Raw genomic sequence first — 16,436 nt, 5'->3', positions numbered from 1 at the left:
CTGCTGTACTTCTGTGTGTCCTCAGCCCCACACTGGAGGGGCCTGCCACACCCCCGGGTGTCCTGCAGCCTCAGCCCCACAATGGCAGGCAGCGCACCCCCCGCCTCGGTCAGGACTCAAGTGGCAGAGCACCAGTTGCTCTGGCCTGTGAGCCACCTACCTGTGGAATAGCAGCCGGAATTGTTGAGTTCCACAGGCACCTGATCATGGAACTCCATGACGAGACGGTTGTTGTCTGCCTCCTTGCCGCCAAGATCAGGGCGTGATGTGGGGGACAGCCAGAGCAGGTGGTTGTGGCGCTGGAGGTGCCGGGCGAAGAAGAGGTCAGAGCCGAACGTGGAGATGTCCTCGGGCAGGTTCCCGATGGGAATGTGGAAGTACCTACACAGTGAGCATGTCAGAGCCAGGCTGGGGTGGTGCTAGTAGGGGCAGGGGAGGGCGCAGCCAGGGAGGGGCCGGCACCGCGGTAATGGGGTCGTAAGCCTTGCCACCTGCTACCTGCTCATCTCGAAGGCCTGCGACAGACAAGTGTCCAGGTTGAGGTAGTGGCGGATCATGTGCCGGGCCCCCTGGCGCTGCCAGTCAAGGACCCCGTAGCTGATCTTGTCAGCCACACGTAGTGGGACCAGCGGGAACTCCTCCAGGACAGGCACTTCGCTGCTCAGCCTCTTCAGTTCCCAGTTGGACTGCACAGCTATGAGTGTGGGTCCTCGGCGCTCCTCCTGGCCAGGGGGAAAACTGCTGGGTGGGCTGGCATAGGGGAGAGGCTCCCAGAAGGGAACCCCCACGTACCTTGTAGGCCAGCAGGAAGCGCTGGATGGCTCTGCAGATGGTCTTCAAGTCAGTTTCAGCACGCACCTCAAAGGTGTGTTTGGGGGGAGGCAGGAGCTCAGGGCCTGTTTTCTCAAGGAGGAGGCTGTGCTCAGCTGAGTACAAGGTGCTGAGACTGGGCATCTGGTTGCTTCGTACCTGAACAAAGACTCTGTCAGCCTTTCTTCCTTATAATTGTTTTTAGAGGCCAGGTGATGGCACACTTGCTTCACTACACACGGTACCATACTCAAGGACCTGGGTTTGAGCCCCTGGTCCCCACCTGCAGGGGGGAAGCTTCATGTGCAGTGAAGCAGGGCTGCAGATGTCTCTCTCCCTCTGGCCTATCAAATTAAAGAGTGTGTGTGTGGGTTACTGCTGGGGCTTGATGCCTGAACAACAAAACCATGATGGCTTTTTTTTAAGAGTCAAGACAGAGAAATTGTGAGGGAAGGGGAGACGGAAAGACAAAGAGACACCTGCAGCCCTGCTCCACTGCTTGTGCGCTTCTCTCCTGCAGGTGAGGAGTGGGGATGGGGGCCTGAAGCCCATTCTTGTGCATGGTCATATATGTGTTCTACCAGGTCTGACATCACCCAGTCCCCATCAGCCTTCTCCATGTGGGAGGAGGAGGGAGACTGGAGAGCAGGTGAGTGGCAAGATTATGTGTCCAGTGTAGTCACGGTGGCTCTCGTCAGTAAGGGGTGCCCGGTGTCACAGCTCCTCCCCAGCCAGCCAGGACTCACGGTATCCAGCACAAACACGGATGCCCGGCGCTGAGAGGGAATGAACACACCCAGGAGTGCTTTGTGGCCCTGCGCATGGTGGTACAGGTAGATGTGGCGGATGCTTCCTGCAGGAGGACAGAGCTGTCAGTCGACACGCGAGAGGAGTGGTGACTAAGGGTGGCAGAACACAATATACCTGGTTCCAGGTAGCTAAACTGGGCCAGGGAACGCATCTCCAAGTGCTCGAGGGTAAAGGTTTCTGCCTCCCATCCCGAAAGATGCTTCACCAGCTGTTTGTTGACCACACACACGCAGCCCAGCTGTACCAAGGCCCGGAACAGTAGGGGCACCTGGAGAAGGGACAAATAGGGGCAGCTGACGGGGAGCTGATGCCAGCCACTGCCCACCACCTCTGGTGCCATTCCCTTCCCGCTGTCCTCCAGCTGGATTCCTGGGCAGCCCGGCTGGGAGGCAGTTACCTGAGTTTCATACACTCCCTCTATGTCTGGGGCTGACAGCTCTGTGTTGATCTCATTGATATGCTCCTGGTACATATCCTCTGGCACTGAGTACTCGTAGAGATTGTAGACCATGTTGGAGCGAGGCAGGACTCGGTTAACCTGATGACAAGACAGCCAGTGTTAGTTGTTCCCAGTTACAAATACACCAGCAAGTCCTGTCCTGAAACAATGTCAGTTTGTTATACGCCTGGCACCTCAGCAGGAGACATGCCCCTGAAGCTTTGTACATGACTGTTGCTCTGCTTCTAGTTCTGCTTCTGGGAGCCCTTCTGTTACACTGCTTGACGTTGTGGTCTATTTACACGGTCGTTCTGTTACACTGCTTTGGTCTCACTCCCCCTGCCTCCGGGAGATTCTGGTTTAGTCCTTGCTAGTTCGTGCTTCTTCCTTCTCCCCGCCCCCTATCCTACGTACTTCCTTGGTTCCTGATTCTTCTGGTGGAGGAGAAAAAGGCAGGACAGGATTGTGTTATGATTAGGTTGTTGGACTGCTTGCCTGCTTGTGAATAAAGATTAAACTGCGTTCTCAGCTCAGCCATGAGTTTCTGGTCGTCTCTGTCTCTCGCCCGCGAAGCTAGCCCGGCATACTGGCGCCCTGAACTTTGACTGACACGTGAGTTTTTGGGTAGAATCCTAGCAACAGCTAAGTGCTACAGAGGACACAAACACGAGTACTGGGAAGGCTCCTCTGAAACTGAAGGCAAGGCCACTGGTTCTTAAGATTCTACATACACGCAACATACAGAACAGGTGAATTATGGGGCAGAATGTGGCCCTATGGTTTCTGATAGCTGGAAGAGGGCTGTCTTCCTCTCTCTCTCTCTTTTTTTTTTTTGCTTTCAGGGTGATTGCTGGGGCTCGGTGCCTGCACTATGAATCCACTGCTCCTGGAGGCCATTTTTTTCCCTTTTGTTGCTTATCGTCGTCGTTAACATTATTGTTATAGCTGTCATTGTTGAATAGGACAGAGAGAATTCGATAGAGGAAGGGAAGACAGAGAGAGGGAGAGAAAGACAGACACCTGCAGACCTGCTTCACCGCTTGTGAAGCGACTCCCCTGCAGGTGGGGAGCCGGGGGCTTGAACCGGGTCCTTGCACTTTGCTGCTTGTGTGCTTAACCAGCTGTGCTACCGCTTAGCCTTGGGAGTCGTCTTCTTATTTTTTTGCCTCCAGGGTTATTACTGGGGCTCAGTGCCTACACCATGAATCCACTGCTCCTGGAGGCCTCCCCCCCTTGTTGCCCTTGTTGTTGTAGGTTTGTTATGGTTATTATTGTTGTTGTTGATGCCGTTCGTTGTTGGGATAGGACAGAGAGAAATGGAGAGAGGAAGGAAAGACAGACACCTACAGACCTGCTTCACCGCCTGTGAAGTGATTCCCCTGCAGGTGGGGAGCTGGGGGCTCGAACGGGGATCCCTACGCCGGTCCCTGCACTTTGCGTCACATGCACTTAACCTGCTATGCTACTGCCCGACCCCCCTCTTCTTCTTTTTTAAAATATTTATTTATTCCCTTTTGTTGCCCTTGTTTTATTGTTGTAGTTATTATTATTGTTATTGATGTTATCATTGTTGGATAGGACAGAGAGAAATGGAGAGATGGGGAAGACAGAGAGGGGAGAGAAAGACAGACACCTGCAGACCCGCTTCAGCGCCTGTGAAGCAGCTAAGAGGGGAGTCTTCTAAGCAGAATGGGGTTTCTGTGTGTATGTCACTAAGTCACTGAACTGTGTGCCTTATTTAGAAAAATCTGTTCATTAAGGAGAAAGAAGACAAAGAAGCAGAGTATCACTTTGGCATTTGTGGTACTAGGGTTTGAATATGGGGACTCATGCTTGTAAGTCCTGCACTGAGTCACTGTCCACCAAGGGCTCCTGTACCTTGCGGTATGAAGGTCCTTCTTCTGCTTTAGCCACACGCTGGTTCACATAGAACACACGAGGAATGTTCAGCTTGATGCAGTACAGGTCGCTGCCGATGACAGCCCAGAGCCTGAACAAGCCAGCCTGGGAGGTCTCGCTGATCTGGAAGGGAAACAGTGATTAGCTGTGGGATCCCGTCACTGAGTCAGCTCCAATTGCGAGCACAGTGCCTGCTTTGCTCTATCCATAGGGTACACTGGGGTGGGCAGCCAGCGATGTCCCTACTAGGCCAGCATGCTGCTGTCCCGGCTATCCCCTCCCACTGAGCAGCGCACCTGCACAATCTGCCACGGGAGGTCCAGGATGCTACGGGCTGCTCGTCTCAAGAAGCCTCCCAGCCCTGTGGCTGGCACATCCCTCACAGCCCCCAATCGTGGGCCGCCCTCTGCCACACTCAGGCGCTGTCGCTTCTTGAGAGCCAGGCGTTGTCGGGTTTGCAGCTGCCACTTCTTCTTGTGGAACCGTAGCCAGACCAGCCACTCTTCCTGGGAGAGACGGTGGCTGGCTCAGAAGCAGCAGCAATATACATACCAAGCACAGTCTGATCAGAGCAGAGATGGGGAAGTCCTTCCATAGCCCCTGAGCCGACATCAACAAGGCCTGGCTTCACACCAGGCCTGCTCAGGCGTCCCTGTGATGTCAGCGTACCTCAGCAGAGAGGGTGTCGCTCTGGGTCTCCCTGGCATTCTGTTCCTTCACAGACACCACTTGACTCCCTGAGGTTTCTTACCTGGGTGGTTCCGAGGGCAGGGGGCTGTCCCAGTATTTCCTGCCAAGGCACCGACAATTCCAGGTCCTGGGACTGCTCCTGGCTCTCCCACAGGACACGCTTCCTCTTTGTAGCGATGGGCACTGGAGGATGGGGTGGCTTCGTTTGGCCCAAGTCCTCCATGTCAGAGGTGCCTAGGCTCTGGGTGCCATCCTCAACCTGGACCATGCCCACCTGCAAAGATCCAGAAGACTCCATAGAATGATGAACACAATTGGCAGTAATAAGCATCCAGTCTCACTTCAGTGCTTTAGTGTTTTGCCTTTAAACAGAATGCTAGTGTGCTTTGACTGATGAATTTCATCAGCGGTATATCCTGTCTTTTCTGATTTCAAGTGTTCTGAAGTCTCCTGCACAAAGAATGTTAACCAAACGTTCTTTCTGCATCTAGTAATTGAGTCTTCTCCTTCATCGATGAGTGAACTAAAGGAGATTGCTAGAGTTAAAACACTTAACACTCCTTGCATACATCTTCCAAGGTCACACTTCTACTGCTTTTATTTATTTTTGTCTCCAGTGCTGGGTGCCTATACTACAAATCCACTGCTCCTGTGGCCAATATATATATTTTGCACCTCCAGGGTTATTGCTGGAGCTTGGTGCCTGCACCACCACGAATCCACTTTTTTTTTTTCCCCCTTTTGTTGCCCTGGTTGTTTCATTGTTGTTGTAGTTATTATTATTGTTGTTGTTATTGATGTCATCATCGTTGGATAGGACAGAGAGAAATGGAGAGAGATGGGGAAAACAGAGAGGGGGAGAGAAAAATAGAATTCTACAGACCTGCTTCACCACCTGTGAAGCAACTCCCCTGGGGGCTCGAACCGGGATTCTTACGCCGGTCCTTGTGCTTTGTGCCATGTGCACTTAACCCGCTGCGCTACCGCCCAACCCACCTTTTTTTAACTAAAAAAAAAACCCAAAACTTCATTCACTTATTGGATAGCCAGAAATCAAGAGGGAAAGGGTGATCGAGAAAAAGAGAGACACCTGTAACACTGCTTTACCGCTCACAAAGCTTTCTCCCTACAGGTTGGGCCTGAGGGTTTGAACCTGATCCTCGCACATAGTAACATGTGCGCTTAACCAGGTGTGCCAACACCTGGCCCCCTAAGACCACTGCTTCTATTCACTAGTGTGTGGTCTGGTGGGGGCTCTGCATCTCTCAGCCCAGCCTATGGCCTTCCTGTTAGTGTCACCATAGACAGAGGTGCTACCAAGCTATCAAGCAGGTATCAGTGTTCTCGATTTCCATTCTCTGAAACAGTTTGTTCTAACGTTTAAATTGTCTGAAAGACCATTTGGGCCTAATGGCTTATTTCTTTTTACTATAATTCAACATCATTATATGGTTAAAGTTCCTCCAGGCTTTCTATTTAATAGATCAACTTGCAAAATTCTTCTAGGAGATGGTCCTGTTCATCTAAGCTTTCCTAGCTATTGAGCAAAAGAACACCAACCGAAACATGGTTTTTTAAGTTTAACAATATTTGCATTTACTAGAATAAAAAAGCTCTAGGAGGTAGGATAGATACCATAATAGTCATTCCAAGAGACTCTCATGCCTGAGGCTCCAAATTCCCATGCTCAATCCCTTGTGCCACCATAAACTAGAGCTGAGCAGTGCTCTGGTTTTAAAAACAAAACAAAACAAAACAAAACAAAACAAAACAAAACAAGGGAGTCTGGTGGTAGCAGAGCGGGTTAAGCGCACATGGCGCAAAGCGCAAGGACCGCGTTAGGATCCCGGTTCGAGCCCCTGGCTCCCCACCTGCAGGGGAGTCGCTTCACAGGCGGTGAAGCAGGTCTGCAGGTGTCTGTCTTTCTCTCCCCCCCCTCTGTCTTCCCTCCTCTCTCCATTTCTCTCTATCCTATCCAACAATGACATCAACAACAATAATAATAACTACAACAAGGCTAACAAAAGGGGAAAAAATAGCTTCCAGGAGCAGTGAATTCATGGTGCAGGCACGGAACCCCAGCAATAACCCTGAAGGCAAAAAAAAAAAAAAAAAAAAAAAAAACCACCTCCTAGGTCACTAATTAGGTTATTTTTTTTCCTTCCTTTTTTTGGTCTGTCTTTCCCATTTTTAGGCTATGTTCTATATTTTTAAATTTGAAATTACATTAGTAGAGTTATTATTATTTTCTTTTGGCCTCTAGGATTATGGCTCAGGCTCGGTGCCTGCACTACGAATCCACTGCTCCTGGAGACCATTTTTTCCCCTTTTGTTGCCCTTGTTGTTCATTGTTGCCATTATTATTATTGTTATCACTGTTGTTGGATAGGACAGAGAGAAATCAAGAGAGGAGGGTAACACAGAGAGGTGGAGAGAAAGACAGACACCTGCAGACCTGCTTCACCACTTGTGAAGTGACTACCCCTTGCAGGTGGGGAGCCGAGGGCTCAAATGAGATCCTTACGCTGGTCCTTGCACTTCTTGCCATGTGCACTCAACCTGGTGCGCCACCAACCAGCCCCCATTAGTAGTTATTAGACACTTTAATTCACTATGATTGTATTATTCAACAACCAACCATATCTCTAATACTTTTTGGTTTAAAGACTATTTTGTCTTGGGGCCAGGTGGTGGTATACCCGGTTAAGCACACATTAGAGTGCACAAGAACCCAGGTTCAAGTCCCTGCCCCACCTGTAGGGGGAAAGCTTCTCAAGTGGTGAAGCAGGGCAGCAGGAGTCTGTCTCTCTCCCTATCTCCTTCTCTCCTCCTAATTTCTCTGTCTTGATCCAATAAACAAATTTTAAAAATATAATAAAATTTAAAAATAAATTAAGTCTTTAAAGGTGGTGAAGCAGGTCTACAGGTGTCTCTCTTTTTCTCCTCTGTCTCCCCCTCCTATCTCCATTTTTCTCTGTCCTATCCAACAATGATGACATCAAACCAATAACAACAACAATAAAAAAAGGGCAACAAAAGGGAAAATAAATAAATATAAAAAAATCTTTGAAAAAAAAAGGTGTATTTGGAGATTCAACCCCTTTAGAAGACTGTTTGGAGAGCCCTTAAACAAATAAAAAAGGAAGTACCTTAGGATCTGGCAATACCTTCTTACTCATTTATCCAAAGGACATGCAAACACTAATTAAAAGGGACTTAGGCACCCCCTCTGTTCATAGCTGCATTTTTCACAATAGTCAAAGAGTGGAAACAGCCTAAATTTCCATAAACAGGTAACTGGATAGATAAGCTATAACTGTATCCTCCATGGAATACTACTCTGCAATCAAAAAGGTGATAATGCATCCTTTAGGACAAAATAGATGGAATTGTGAGTGATTTTGCATAGCAAAATAAGACAACTACCAGGTGGTTTCATTCTTTTTTAAAAGAATTTATTTATTCATGAGAAAAATAGGAGGAGAGAAAGAACCAGACATCACTCTGGTACATGTGCTGCCGGGGATCGAACTCAGCACCTCATGCTTCAGAGTCCATTGCTTAATCCACTGGGCCACCTCCCAGACCACAGTGGTTTCATTAAGTGGGATCTAGAGAACTGAGTGGTCCGGCAGGCGGCTCAGTAGATAACGCATTAGATTCTCAACTATGAGGTCCTGAGTTCAAGCCCTGGCAGCACATGTACCAGAGTGATTTATTCATTAATAAATAAATGACATATTAAAAAAAAAAAAGAAAGAAAGAAAGGAAGAACCAGACATCACTCTGGTACATGTGCTGCCGGGGATAAAACTCAGGACTTCATGCTTGAGAGTCCAATGCTTTATCCACTGTGCCACCTCCCAGACCACGTCTGGTTCTTTCTCATGAATAAATACTTAAAAAAAAAAAAAGGAATCTAGAGAACTGATACACATAAACTTGGAAAAAGCAAACAAAAAACCCAGAAACAGTTTCTAAAACTTTGTGAAAACTATGGTTTTCTCACCTTTTTGGGAGGTGAGAGGGTGGGGACACAGAAGTTTGGTGTGAAACTATAACCCATAATCTTAGTCTCGTAAGCCACTACTGACACTATTAATAACAAATAAAAAAATGCATTTAATAAGAGACTATTTTGTCTGATATGTCAGCTTTTTTAGGGTCATTTTCTGGGGGTGGGTAATTTCCCCCCCCCTCTATTGTGCCCTTGTTGTTTATCATTGTTGTTGGATAAGACAGGGAGAAATCAAGAAAGGAGGGGATAACAGAAGAGGGAGAGAGAAAGATAGACACCTGCATATCTGCTTCACTGCTTGTGAGGCGAACCCCCTGCAGGTGGGGAGCCAAGGGCTTGAACCTGGGTCTTTACACTAGTCCTAGTGCTTTGTGCCATGTGTGCTTAACCTGCTGCACCACCGGCCGGCCCCCGAGGGGGTAATTAACATTTACTAGGTATACAAGTTTTTCATTATTTTTATACCCTTATCTTTGAGGGATAGCTTCGATAAATAAAATACTTAAACATTAAAATCCAAGTGAGCAGGACTTGCATACAGTAAGGTTATAAGTAGCACCAAAGTCCAGAGCACAAGGGCCAATGTAAGGATCCCGGTTCGAGTCCCCGGCTCCCCACCTGTAGGAGGTCGCTTTGCAAGTGGTGAAGCAGGTCTGCAGGTGTCTTTCTCTCCCCCCTCTGTCTTGCCCTCCTCTCTCCATTTCTCTCTGTCCTATCCAACAACAACAGCTATGAAAACAACAACTACAACAAGCGCAACAAAATGGGAAAAATAGCCTCCAGGAGCAGTGGATTGGTAGTGCAGGCACTGAGCCCCAGCGATAACCCTGGAGGCAAAAATAAAAAAAAAGAAGTAGTACCCAAGTGGTCTGGGAGGTGGCGCAGTGGTAAAGCTTTGGACTCTCAAGCATGAGGTCCCATCCCGAGTTCGATCCCTGGCTGCACATGTGCCAGTGTGATGTCTGGTTCTTTCTCTCTCCTCCTAGTTCAATCCCCCGCACCACCATAAGCCAGAGCTGAGCAGTGCTCTGGTTAATTAAAAAAAAAAAAAAAAGTACCCACACAGTAGTAGTACCCAAATATGTGGCCAGAACTCTGGAACTGCCCTAAGTACTCAGGGGATCGGGCCAAGCCCTGACACATGGTTATTGTCTCAGGTCCATTACCTGTCGCTTGCCTTCAAGGACAAAGAGTTCACTGATCTTCTTTTGCTTGTAGACATCATTCTTCTCCAACAGCTTCTTGTGCAGCCAGTCGGGGTGTTTGACACGTGGCACAGGGTTCTTTACCTGCAAGAAGGGGCGACTCTTCATGAGCCGACTGATAGTCCAGGCAGTAGTCTGGGTTGTATCTGGACTGCCTAGGCCTTGCCTCCACTGCTCCCACCTTACCTGCTGCAGAGCAGCAGGGATGGTGATGATCTTCTGTATGGCACTCCCCAGTCGTTCAATGTAGTAGTCCCAGTCCAGAATCTGCAGTCAGGAAACAGGCAACAGCAGGCACTAAGACAAAGTTCAGGACCGCCTGCTTAGTGTCACCAGGCTGAGCACTGGGCCGCTTGCTTTACAATTTGCCTGTCCCTCTGAGGAAACAAGTGGAGAGCTGAAGTGCTTCCTCAGGGTCAGAGTCAGGAGGAGGCTGAGCAGGCACCAATGCCCCAAGCCCGAGCCTGGTTTTCCTCTATCAAAAGGACAGTGTGGTCTGCCCGGCATCTGGCACTTCAGTGCCACCATCAGTTATACATCAGAACAATGACGACTGCAGACAGACAGAAGGCAGATCACCAGTCCCCTACTGTTCACCAGTCCCCTACTGTTCAGTGTCTAGTCAACGAGGAGAAAAATCAACACTCACAGTTCGAATGTCAAAGTCCTGAAGGGAAGAACTCTTAAGCCATTTCCGCAGAAAGTGTTTCCTCACTGTGGCTTCTGCCTGGAAAATGGCGAGTGGAATGGCTCTGGGAAGAGGGAGAGACATAGAACTCACAAAAGTGACATCTCGCAACCAAGCCAGCCACGCGCTCCGCAAGCTACCTGTGCTCTCTATGCAAATGAGGCTTTCAAACCTGGCTCCGAAGCATTGTTTATTCAATACTTTTTTTTTTTTTTGGCCTCCAGAGTTATTGCTGCAGCTACGAATCCACTGCTCCTGGAGGCTATTTCCCCCTTGTTGTTGCTGTTGCTGTTGGATAGGTCAGAGAGAAATGGAGAGTTGGGAACACAGAGAGGGAGAGAGAAAGATAGACACCTGCAGACCAGACTGCCCGTGAAGTGACCCTCCCTGTAGTTGGGGAGCCAGGAGCTTGAACCAGCATCCTTACGCTGACTGTGCTACCACCCGCCCCTCCCCAATACTCTTATTTTGAAGGTGTGCCTTGTACTTAATGCTGAGCATACTTCACTGTATTCAAACACCATAGTTTAATGTAGAATCACCCTCCATCAACCACTTGGTCTGGAAACTGAGAACATAACAAACCCCTGTGCTCTCCACTGCATCCTACAAGACTCCAAATGCTGCCTGTTTATTTGTATAAGAATTAAAACAAGGCTGAAGCTCCCATGCAGCCCTCCCAATACAGAAGAAAACACAATCCCAACTTTGGGGATTTATTCACCCCACTTATGCATCTTTATGCTACTGCTGGTACCATGCATCCAGTCTGTAATTTATACACATACAAAGGGAAGTATGCTGGGCCTGGGGAGATAGCACAACGGTTCTGCAAAAGATTCTCACATGTGAGAATTTGAGGTTGTAGGTTCAATTGCCAGCACCACCATATGCTAGAGATGAGCAGGGCTCAGGCTTCTCTCTCTGTGTCTATCTTTCATCAAAATAAATAAATAATGGGGTTGGGAGGTAGCACAGCAGGTTAAGCGCACATAGCACAAAGTGCAAGGACCGGAGTAAGGATCCCGGTTCGAGCCCCCAGCTCCCCACCTGCAGGGGAGTCGCTTCACAGGCGGCGAAGCAGGTCTGCAGATGTCTGTCTTTCTCTCCCCCTCTCTGTCTTCCCCTCCTCTCTCCATTTCTCTCTGTCCTATCCAACAACGATGACAACAATAATAACTACAACAATAAAACAAGGACAACAAAAAGGGAATAAATAAATAAATAATTTTAAAAAGAAATGTTTTAAAAATAAATAAATAAATAACAATAAAATAAAAAGAAAAAAAAATAAATAACAATAAACGGAACTATGCTGTATTCATCCTTGCTGTAGCATGGCTGTGACTTAATCATTTAAATTCTTGCATAATGTTTCAGTGCATAAGTAGCTTAATAAGTATGCAAAGTGATTTTCATGTCTGAGGGTGATGGTTTCAAGTTCAATGCCTGGCACCACTACAAGGCAGAGGTGAGCAGTGCTCTGGTAAACAGAAACAAACCAACAAGCAAGTATCCATTTTTCTGGCTGGTCACTTACATTCCCAGATTTTGCTATTGAACACAATGTAGTATCTAGGGAGATGGCTCGGACAGTACAGGACCCGCACAGGACCCACATGTATGAGGCCCTGGATTCCACTTGAGCATCTAGTCCTCAGGGAAAGCCTGCCTGAAGCCTGACACCGCACCTCTCTGTGACTGGAGAGCCCTCAGGCTTCCGAGAGATGATATAACGGCAGCTCAGTCCTGCGTCCTTCACCATCTGGTCCCCCAGGAACTCGGCGAGCCGCTTGGCTGTGCTGATGGACGTGGACTTCTGCTCCCCATAGTCTTCCAGTTTCCGAGACATGGAGCGGTTCTCAGAGATCAACTCAAACAGCTCAGAGTCAGGCATGTTAGCTGCCTGGAGAGAGAGAGAGAGAGAGAGAGAGAGAGAGAGAGGTGATGGGTGAAATGTCGCCCAAGGCAAAGGGCATCATGCTCACCTGGAACTCAACTCTTGCAGAATCCTGCTCCTCAGCCAGACATGCTGAAGGCAGTAGGGAAACCCCAGAGGCTGCCTCAGTCACTTAGGTGCAGCCATACTTAAAACTCAACCTTTAAAAAAAATAATTTATTTATTTATTCCCTTTTGTTGCCCTTGTTTTATTATTGTAGTTATTATTGTTGTCGTTGTTGGATAGGATAGAGAGAAGTGGAGAGAGGAGGGGAAAATAGAGAGGGGGAGAGAAAGACACCTGCAGACCTGTTTCACTGCTTGTGAAGCGACTCCCCTGCAGGTGGGGTGCCGGGGGCTTGAACTGGGATCCTTACGCCAGTCTATGAGCTTTGCACCACCTGCGCTTAACCTGCTGTGCTACCACAAGATTCCCTACTTTTTTTTTTTAACCGGAGCACTGCTTAGCTCTGGTTTATGATGGTATAGGGGATTGAACCTATGAAAATCTCTTTGCATAACCATTGTTATCTACCTCCACGCTTTGAACTTTTATTTTTGGCAATAGGGTTGTCACTAGGACTCTGTGCCTACACAATTCCTCTGGGTTTTTTTTTTTTTAAATATTTATTCTTTTGTTGCCCTTGTTATTTTGTTGTAGTTATTATTGTTGTTATTGATGTCATTGTTGTTGGATAGGACAGAGAGAAATGGAGAGAGAAGGGAGTCAAGTGGTAGCGCAGCAGGTTAAGTAAATGTGGGACAAAGCACAAGGACCAGCGTAAAGATCCCGGTTCAAGCCCCCAGCTCCCCAACTGCAGAGGAGTCATTTCACAGGCGGTGAAGGAGGTCTGCAGATGTCTGTCTATCTTTCCTCCTGTCTTCCCCATCTCTCTCCATTTCTCTATGTCCTATGTAACAATGGTGATATCAATAACAACAATAATAACTACAACAATATAAAACGACAAGGACAACAAAATGGAAAATAAATACTTTTTAAAAATGGAGAGAGGAGGGGAAGACAGAGGGGAGAGAAAGATAGACACCTGCAGACCTGCTTCACTGCCTGTGAAACAACTCCCCTGTAGGTGGGGAGCTGAGGGCTCGAACAGGGATCCTTACGCCGGCCCTTGTGCTTTGCGCCACATGCACTTAACCCGCCGTGCTATTGCCCGACTCCCTGCTTTTTAAAAAATATTTATTTTCCCTTTTTGTTGCCCTTGTTGTTTTTCATCATTGTTGTTGGTGATGTTGTTGTTGTTAGATAGGACAGAGAGAAATGGAGAGAGGAGGGGAAGACAGAGAGGGGGAGAGAAAGACACCTGCAGGCCTGCTTCACTGCCTGTGAAGCAACTCCTCTGCAGGTGGGGAGCCGGGAGCCGAAACTGGGATCCTTACACTGGTCCTAGCGCTTTGCGCCAGGTGCGCTTTTTGTTTTTAAGATAAAAGGACAGGGGGGGCTTGGCAGTAGTGCAGCAGGTTAAAGGCACATCGTGCAGAGTGCAAGGATCAAAGTAAAGATCCCAGTTTGAGTCCCCAGCCCTCTACCTGCAGGGGGTGTCACTTCCAAAGCGGTGAAGCAGGTCTTCCGATGTCTTTCTCTCACCCTATCTTCCCTTCCTCTCTCAATTTTTCTCAGCCCTAGCCAAAAAAATAGAAAAAAATAGCCAACAGGAGCAGTGGATTTGCAGTGCAGGCACCAAACCCCAGTGATAACCCTGGAGGCAAAAAAAAAAAAAAAAAAAAGGCCAGAGAGAGGACACGCCATACACCACTCCACTGCTCCTGAACCTTCCCTATGCAAGCAAGCACTCCCTCCCCTGGGGCAGCCAGGAGCTTGAACCACACACACTACTTGAGTCCTCACACACTCTACTGGGTGAGCCATCTCCTGGCACCAAAAAGCATTAACTTCTAGATCATTAAGCTATGCAGAAAATATCAAGAAACCTTTATCAAACTTAAGTATCTCCCATTAATAAGCTAAAAAAAAACAAACAAAACTGCAGAAAAGGGAGAAAGGCAGAAGAACCAGTGATCTCTCCTACAGGAAAAGCACAGGAAGGGGACAGCCAGGCAGAGGAAAGAGAAACATTGACAGCTGGGGGTTCTGGAAGAACTGGCGTATTAACTGTCATAACAGCAATGAGCAATAAAGGGTGCTCTGAATGACAAGGGAGGGTGCTGCTCCTCTGCAAACCCCACCCACCCAAGATGCTCCCTTAACCTATCTTCTTCCTGTTAGCTATCTTCTTTGATGCCCAACACACACAAATTTTGCTCAGCTCACAGCATTCTGTGTGACTTACTCTCACCATGAGTCAACTCTATATTTTTAAAAATATTTATTTATTTATTCCCTTCTGTTGCCCTTGTTGTTTTATTGTTGTAGTTATTATGGATGTCGTTGTTGGACAGGACAGAGAGAAATGGAGGGGGGGAAGACAGAAAGGGGGAGAGAAAGACAGACACCTGCAAACTAGCTTCACTGCTTGTGAAGCAACTCCCCTGCAGGTGAGGAGCCAGGGACTTGAACCAGGGTCCTTAGGCCGGTCCTTGCGCTTTACGCCACCTGCGCTTAACCCGCTGTGCTACCGCCCAACTCCCAACTCTATATTTTGAACAAGATGACATTTCAAGAAGCAGAAGCCCACAAAGCAAAGGAAGTAAGAAAAATGTTCGATAGTATTTTAGCATTCTTAACTTAGAAAATCTCTATCATGGTGGTCTGAGAGGCGGCGCAATGGATAAGGCATTGGACTCACAAGCATGAGGTCCTGAGTTCAATCCCTTGCAGCATACATAACAAAGTGATATCTGGTTCTTTCTCTATCACTCTTTATTATAATAATAATTATTATTATTACCTTTATTGGGTAGAGACAGCCAGAAATTGAGAGGGTAGGAAGAGATACAGAGGAGAGAGACAGAGAGATACCTGCAGCACTGCTTCACCACTTGTAAAGCTTTCCCTCTGTAGGTGGAGACCAAGGGCTTGAACCTGGGGCCTTGCACAGTAGAACACGTGTGCCCAACCATGTGTGCCACCAACTGGCCTCTCTATCATTCTTCACAATTTCTCTTAATTAAAAAAATAAAGGATGGAGGTAGATAACATAATAGTTATAGCTATGCAAGGAGACTCTCATGCCTGAGTCTCCAAAGTCCCAGGTTCAATCCCCACACCACCATAAACCAGAGGTGAGCAGTGCTCTGGGGGGGGAAAAAAAGACTCTATCTTATAAACAGTGCAGAAGAGGGTGTGAAATGTGCCAGAGATGTCTGACACACACCATTTATCACAGGGAGGCCTGCAGTTTCTCTGATGCTGGACGGTGGAACTAGGTAGGTCAGCAGCCACATAAAATCATGTAAACTATAAAATCATGTGCACCTGTAAAGCGTTTACAAAGGTCTTAAACATCAAAGAGGTAGGAGTGGCAAAATAGCTCACTTAAATAGTCTGCTGCTTTGCCATGTGCATGACCCAGGTTTGATCCTTGCCCCCGACTGCACTGACAAAAGCTTTAGTGCTGTGGTCTCTTTTACTCTCTCTCCCCCTTGATCTCTATCTGAAAAAGTCACCCTGGAGTGGTAAAGCACCAGTTATGATAAATAGAGAAAGAGTTGTCCAGGAGGTGGCACAGTGGATAAGGCATTGGACTCTCAAGCATGAGATCCTAAGTTCAATCCTCGGCAGCACATGTACCAGAGTGATGTCTGGCTCTTTCTCTCTCCTATGTTTCTCTCTAATAAATAAAAAAGAGCAATAGACAGACACACAGACAGACAGATAATAACAATCAAAGATGCTGGTTTGGTGGTAAACTCCCTCTTCCAGTGCCTTTGTCAACAGGGTATTTGTTTCCTTTAGAAAACTCTTCCACTAGGAGTCGGGCGGTAGCGCAGCGGGTTAAGCACACGTGGCGCAAAGC

At 47.7% G+C, this 16,436-nt stretch overlaps 1 protein-coding gene across 1 annotated transcript in view; it reads right to left on the bottom strand.

Moving 5' to 3' along the window:
• POLE (DNA polymerase epsilon, catalytic subunit) overlaps nucleotides 1-16,436 on the bottom strand; it is a 65,499-nt gene that overhangs the window by 12,085 nt on the left and 36,978 nt on the right. Inside the window, exons 26-38 of the mRNA XM_060192698.1 lie at nucleotides 12,251-12,465; nucleotides 10,521-10,623; nucleotides 10,058-10,138; nucleotides 9,833-9,955; nucleotides 4,710-4,922; nucleotides 4,255-4,464; nucleotides 3,938-4,081; nucleotides 2,018-2,158; nucleotides 1,735-1,888; nucleotides 1,557-1,663; nucleotides 793-969; nucleotides 499-722; nucleotides 161-381 (exon numbers count right to left, since the gene is read on the bottom strand). Of these exons, the coding sequence (XP_060048681.1) occupies nucleotides 161-381; nucleotides 499-722; nucleotides 793-969; nucleotides 1,557-1,663; nucleotides 1,735-1,888; nucleotides 2,018-2,158; nucleotides 3,938-4,081; nucleotides 4,255-4,464; nucleotides 4,710-4,922; nucleotides 9,833-9,955; nucleotides 10,058-10,138; nucleotides 10,521-10,623; nucleotides 12,251-12,465 (2,113 nt within the window). The remainder of the gene's footprint in view (nucleotides 1-160; nucleotides 382-498; nucleotides 723-792; nucleotides 970-1,556; nucleotides 1,664-1,734; nucleotides 1,889-2,017; nucleotides 2,159-3,937; nucleotides 4,082-4,254; nucleotides 4,465-4,709; nucleotides 4,923-9,832; nucleotides 9,956-10,057; nucleotides 10,139-10,520; nucleotides 10,624-12,250; nucleotides 12,466-16,436) is intronic.

The sequence above is a fragment of the Erinaceus europaeus genome, chromosome 6, assembly GCF_950295315.1.
Source record: "Erinaceus europaeus chromosome 6, mEriEur2.1, whole genome shotgun sequence".
Classification (NCBI taxonomy): domain Eukaryota; kingdom Metazoa; phylum Chordata; class Mammalia; order Eulipotyphla; family Erinaceidae; genus Erinaceus; species Erinaceus europaeus.
Note: the sequence above shows the minus strand (reverse complement) of the source record. Positions and strands in the feature narration are given on the sequence as shown.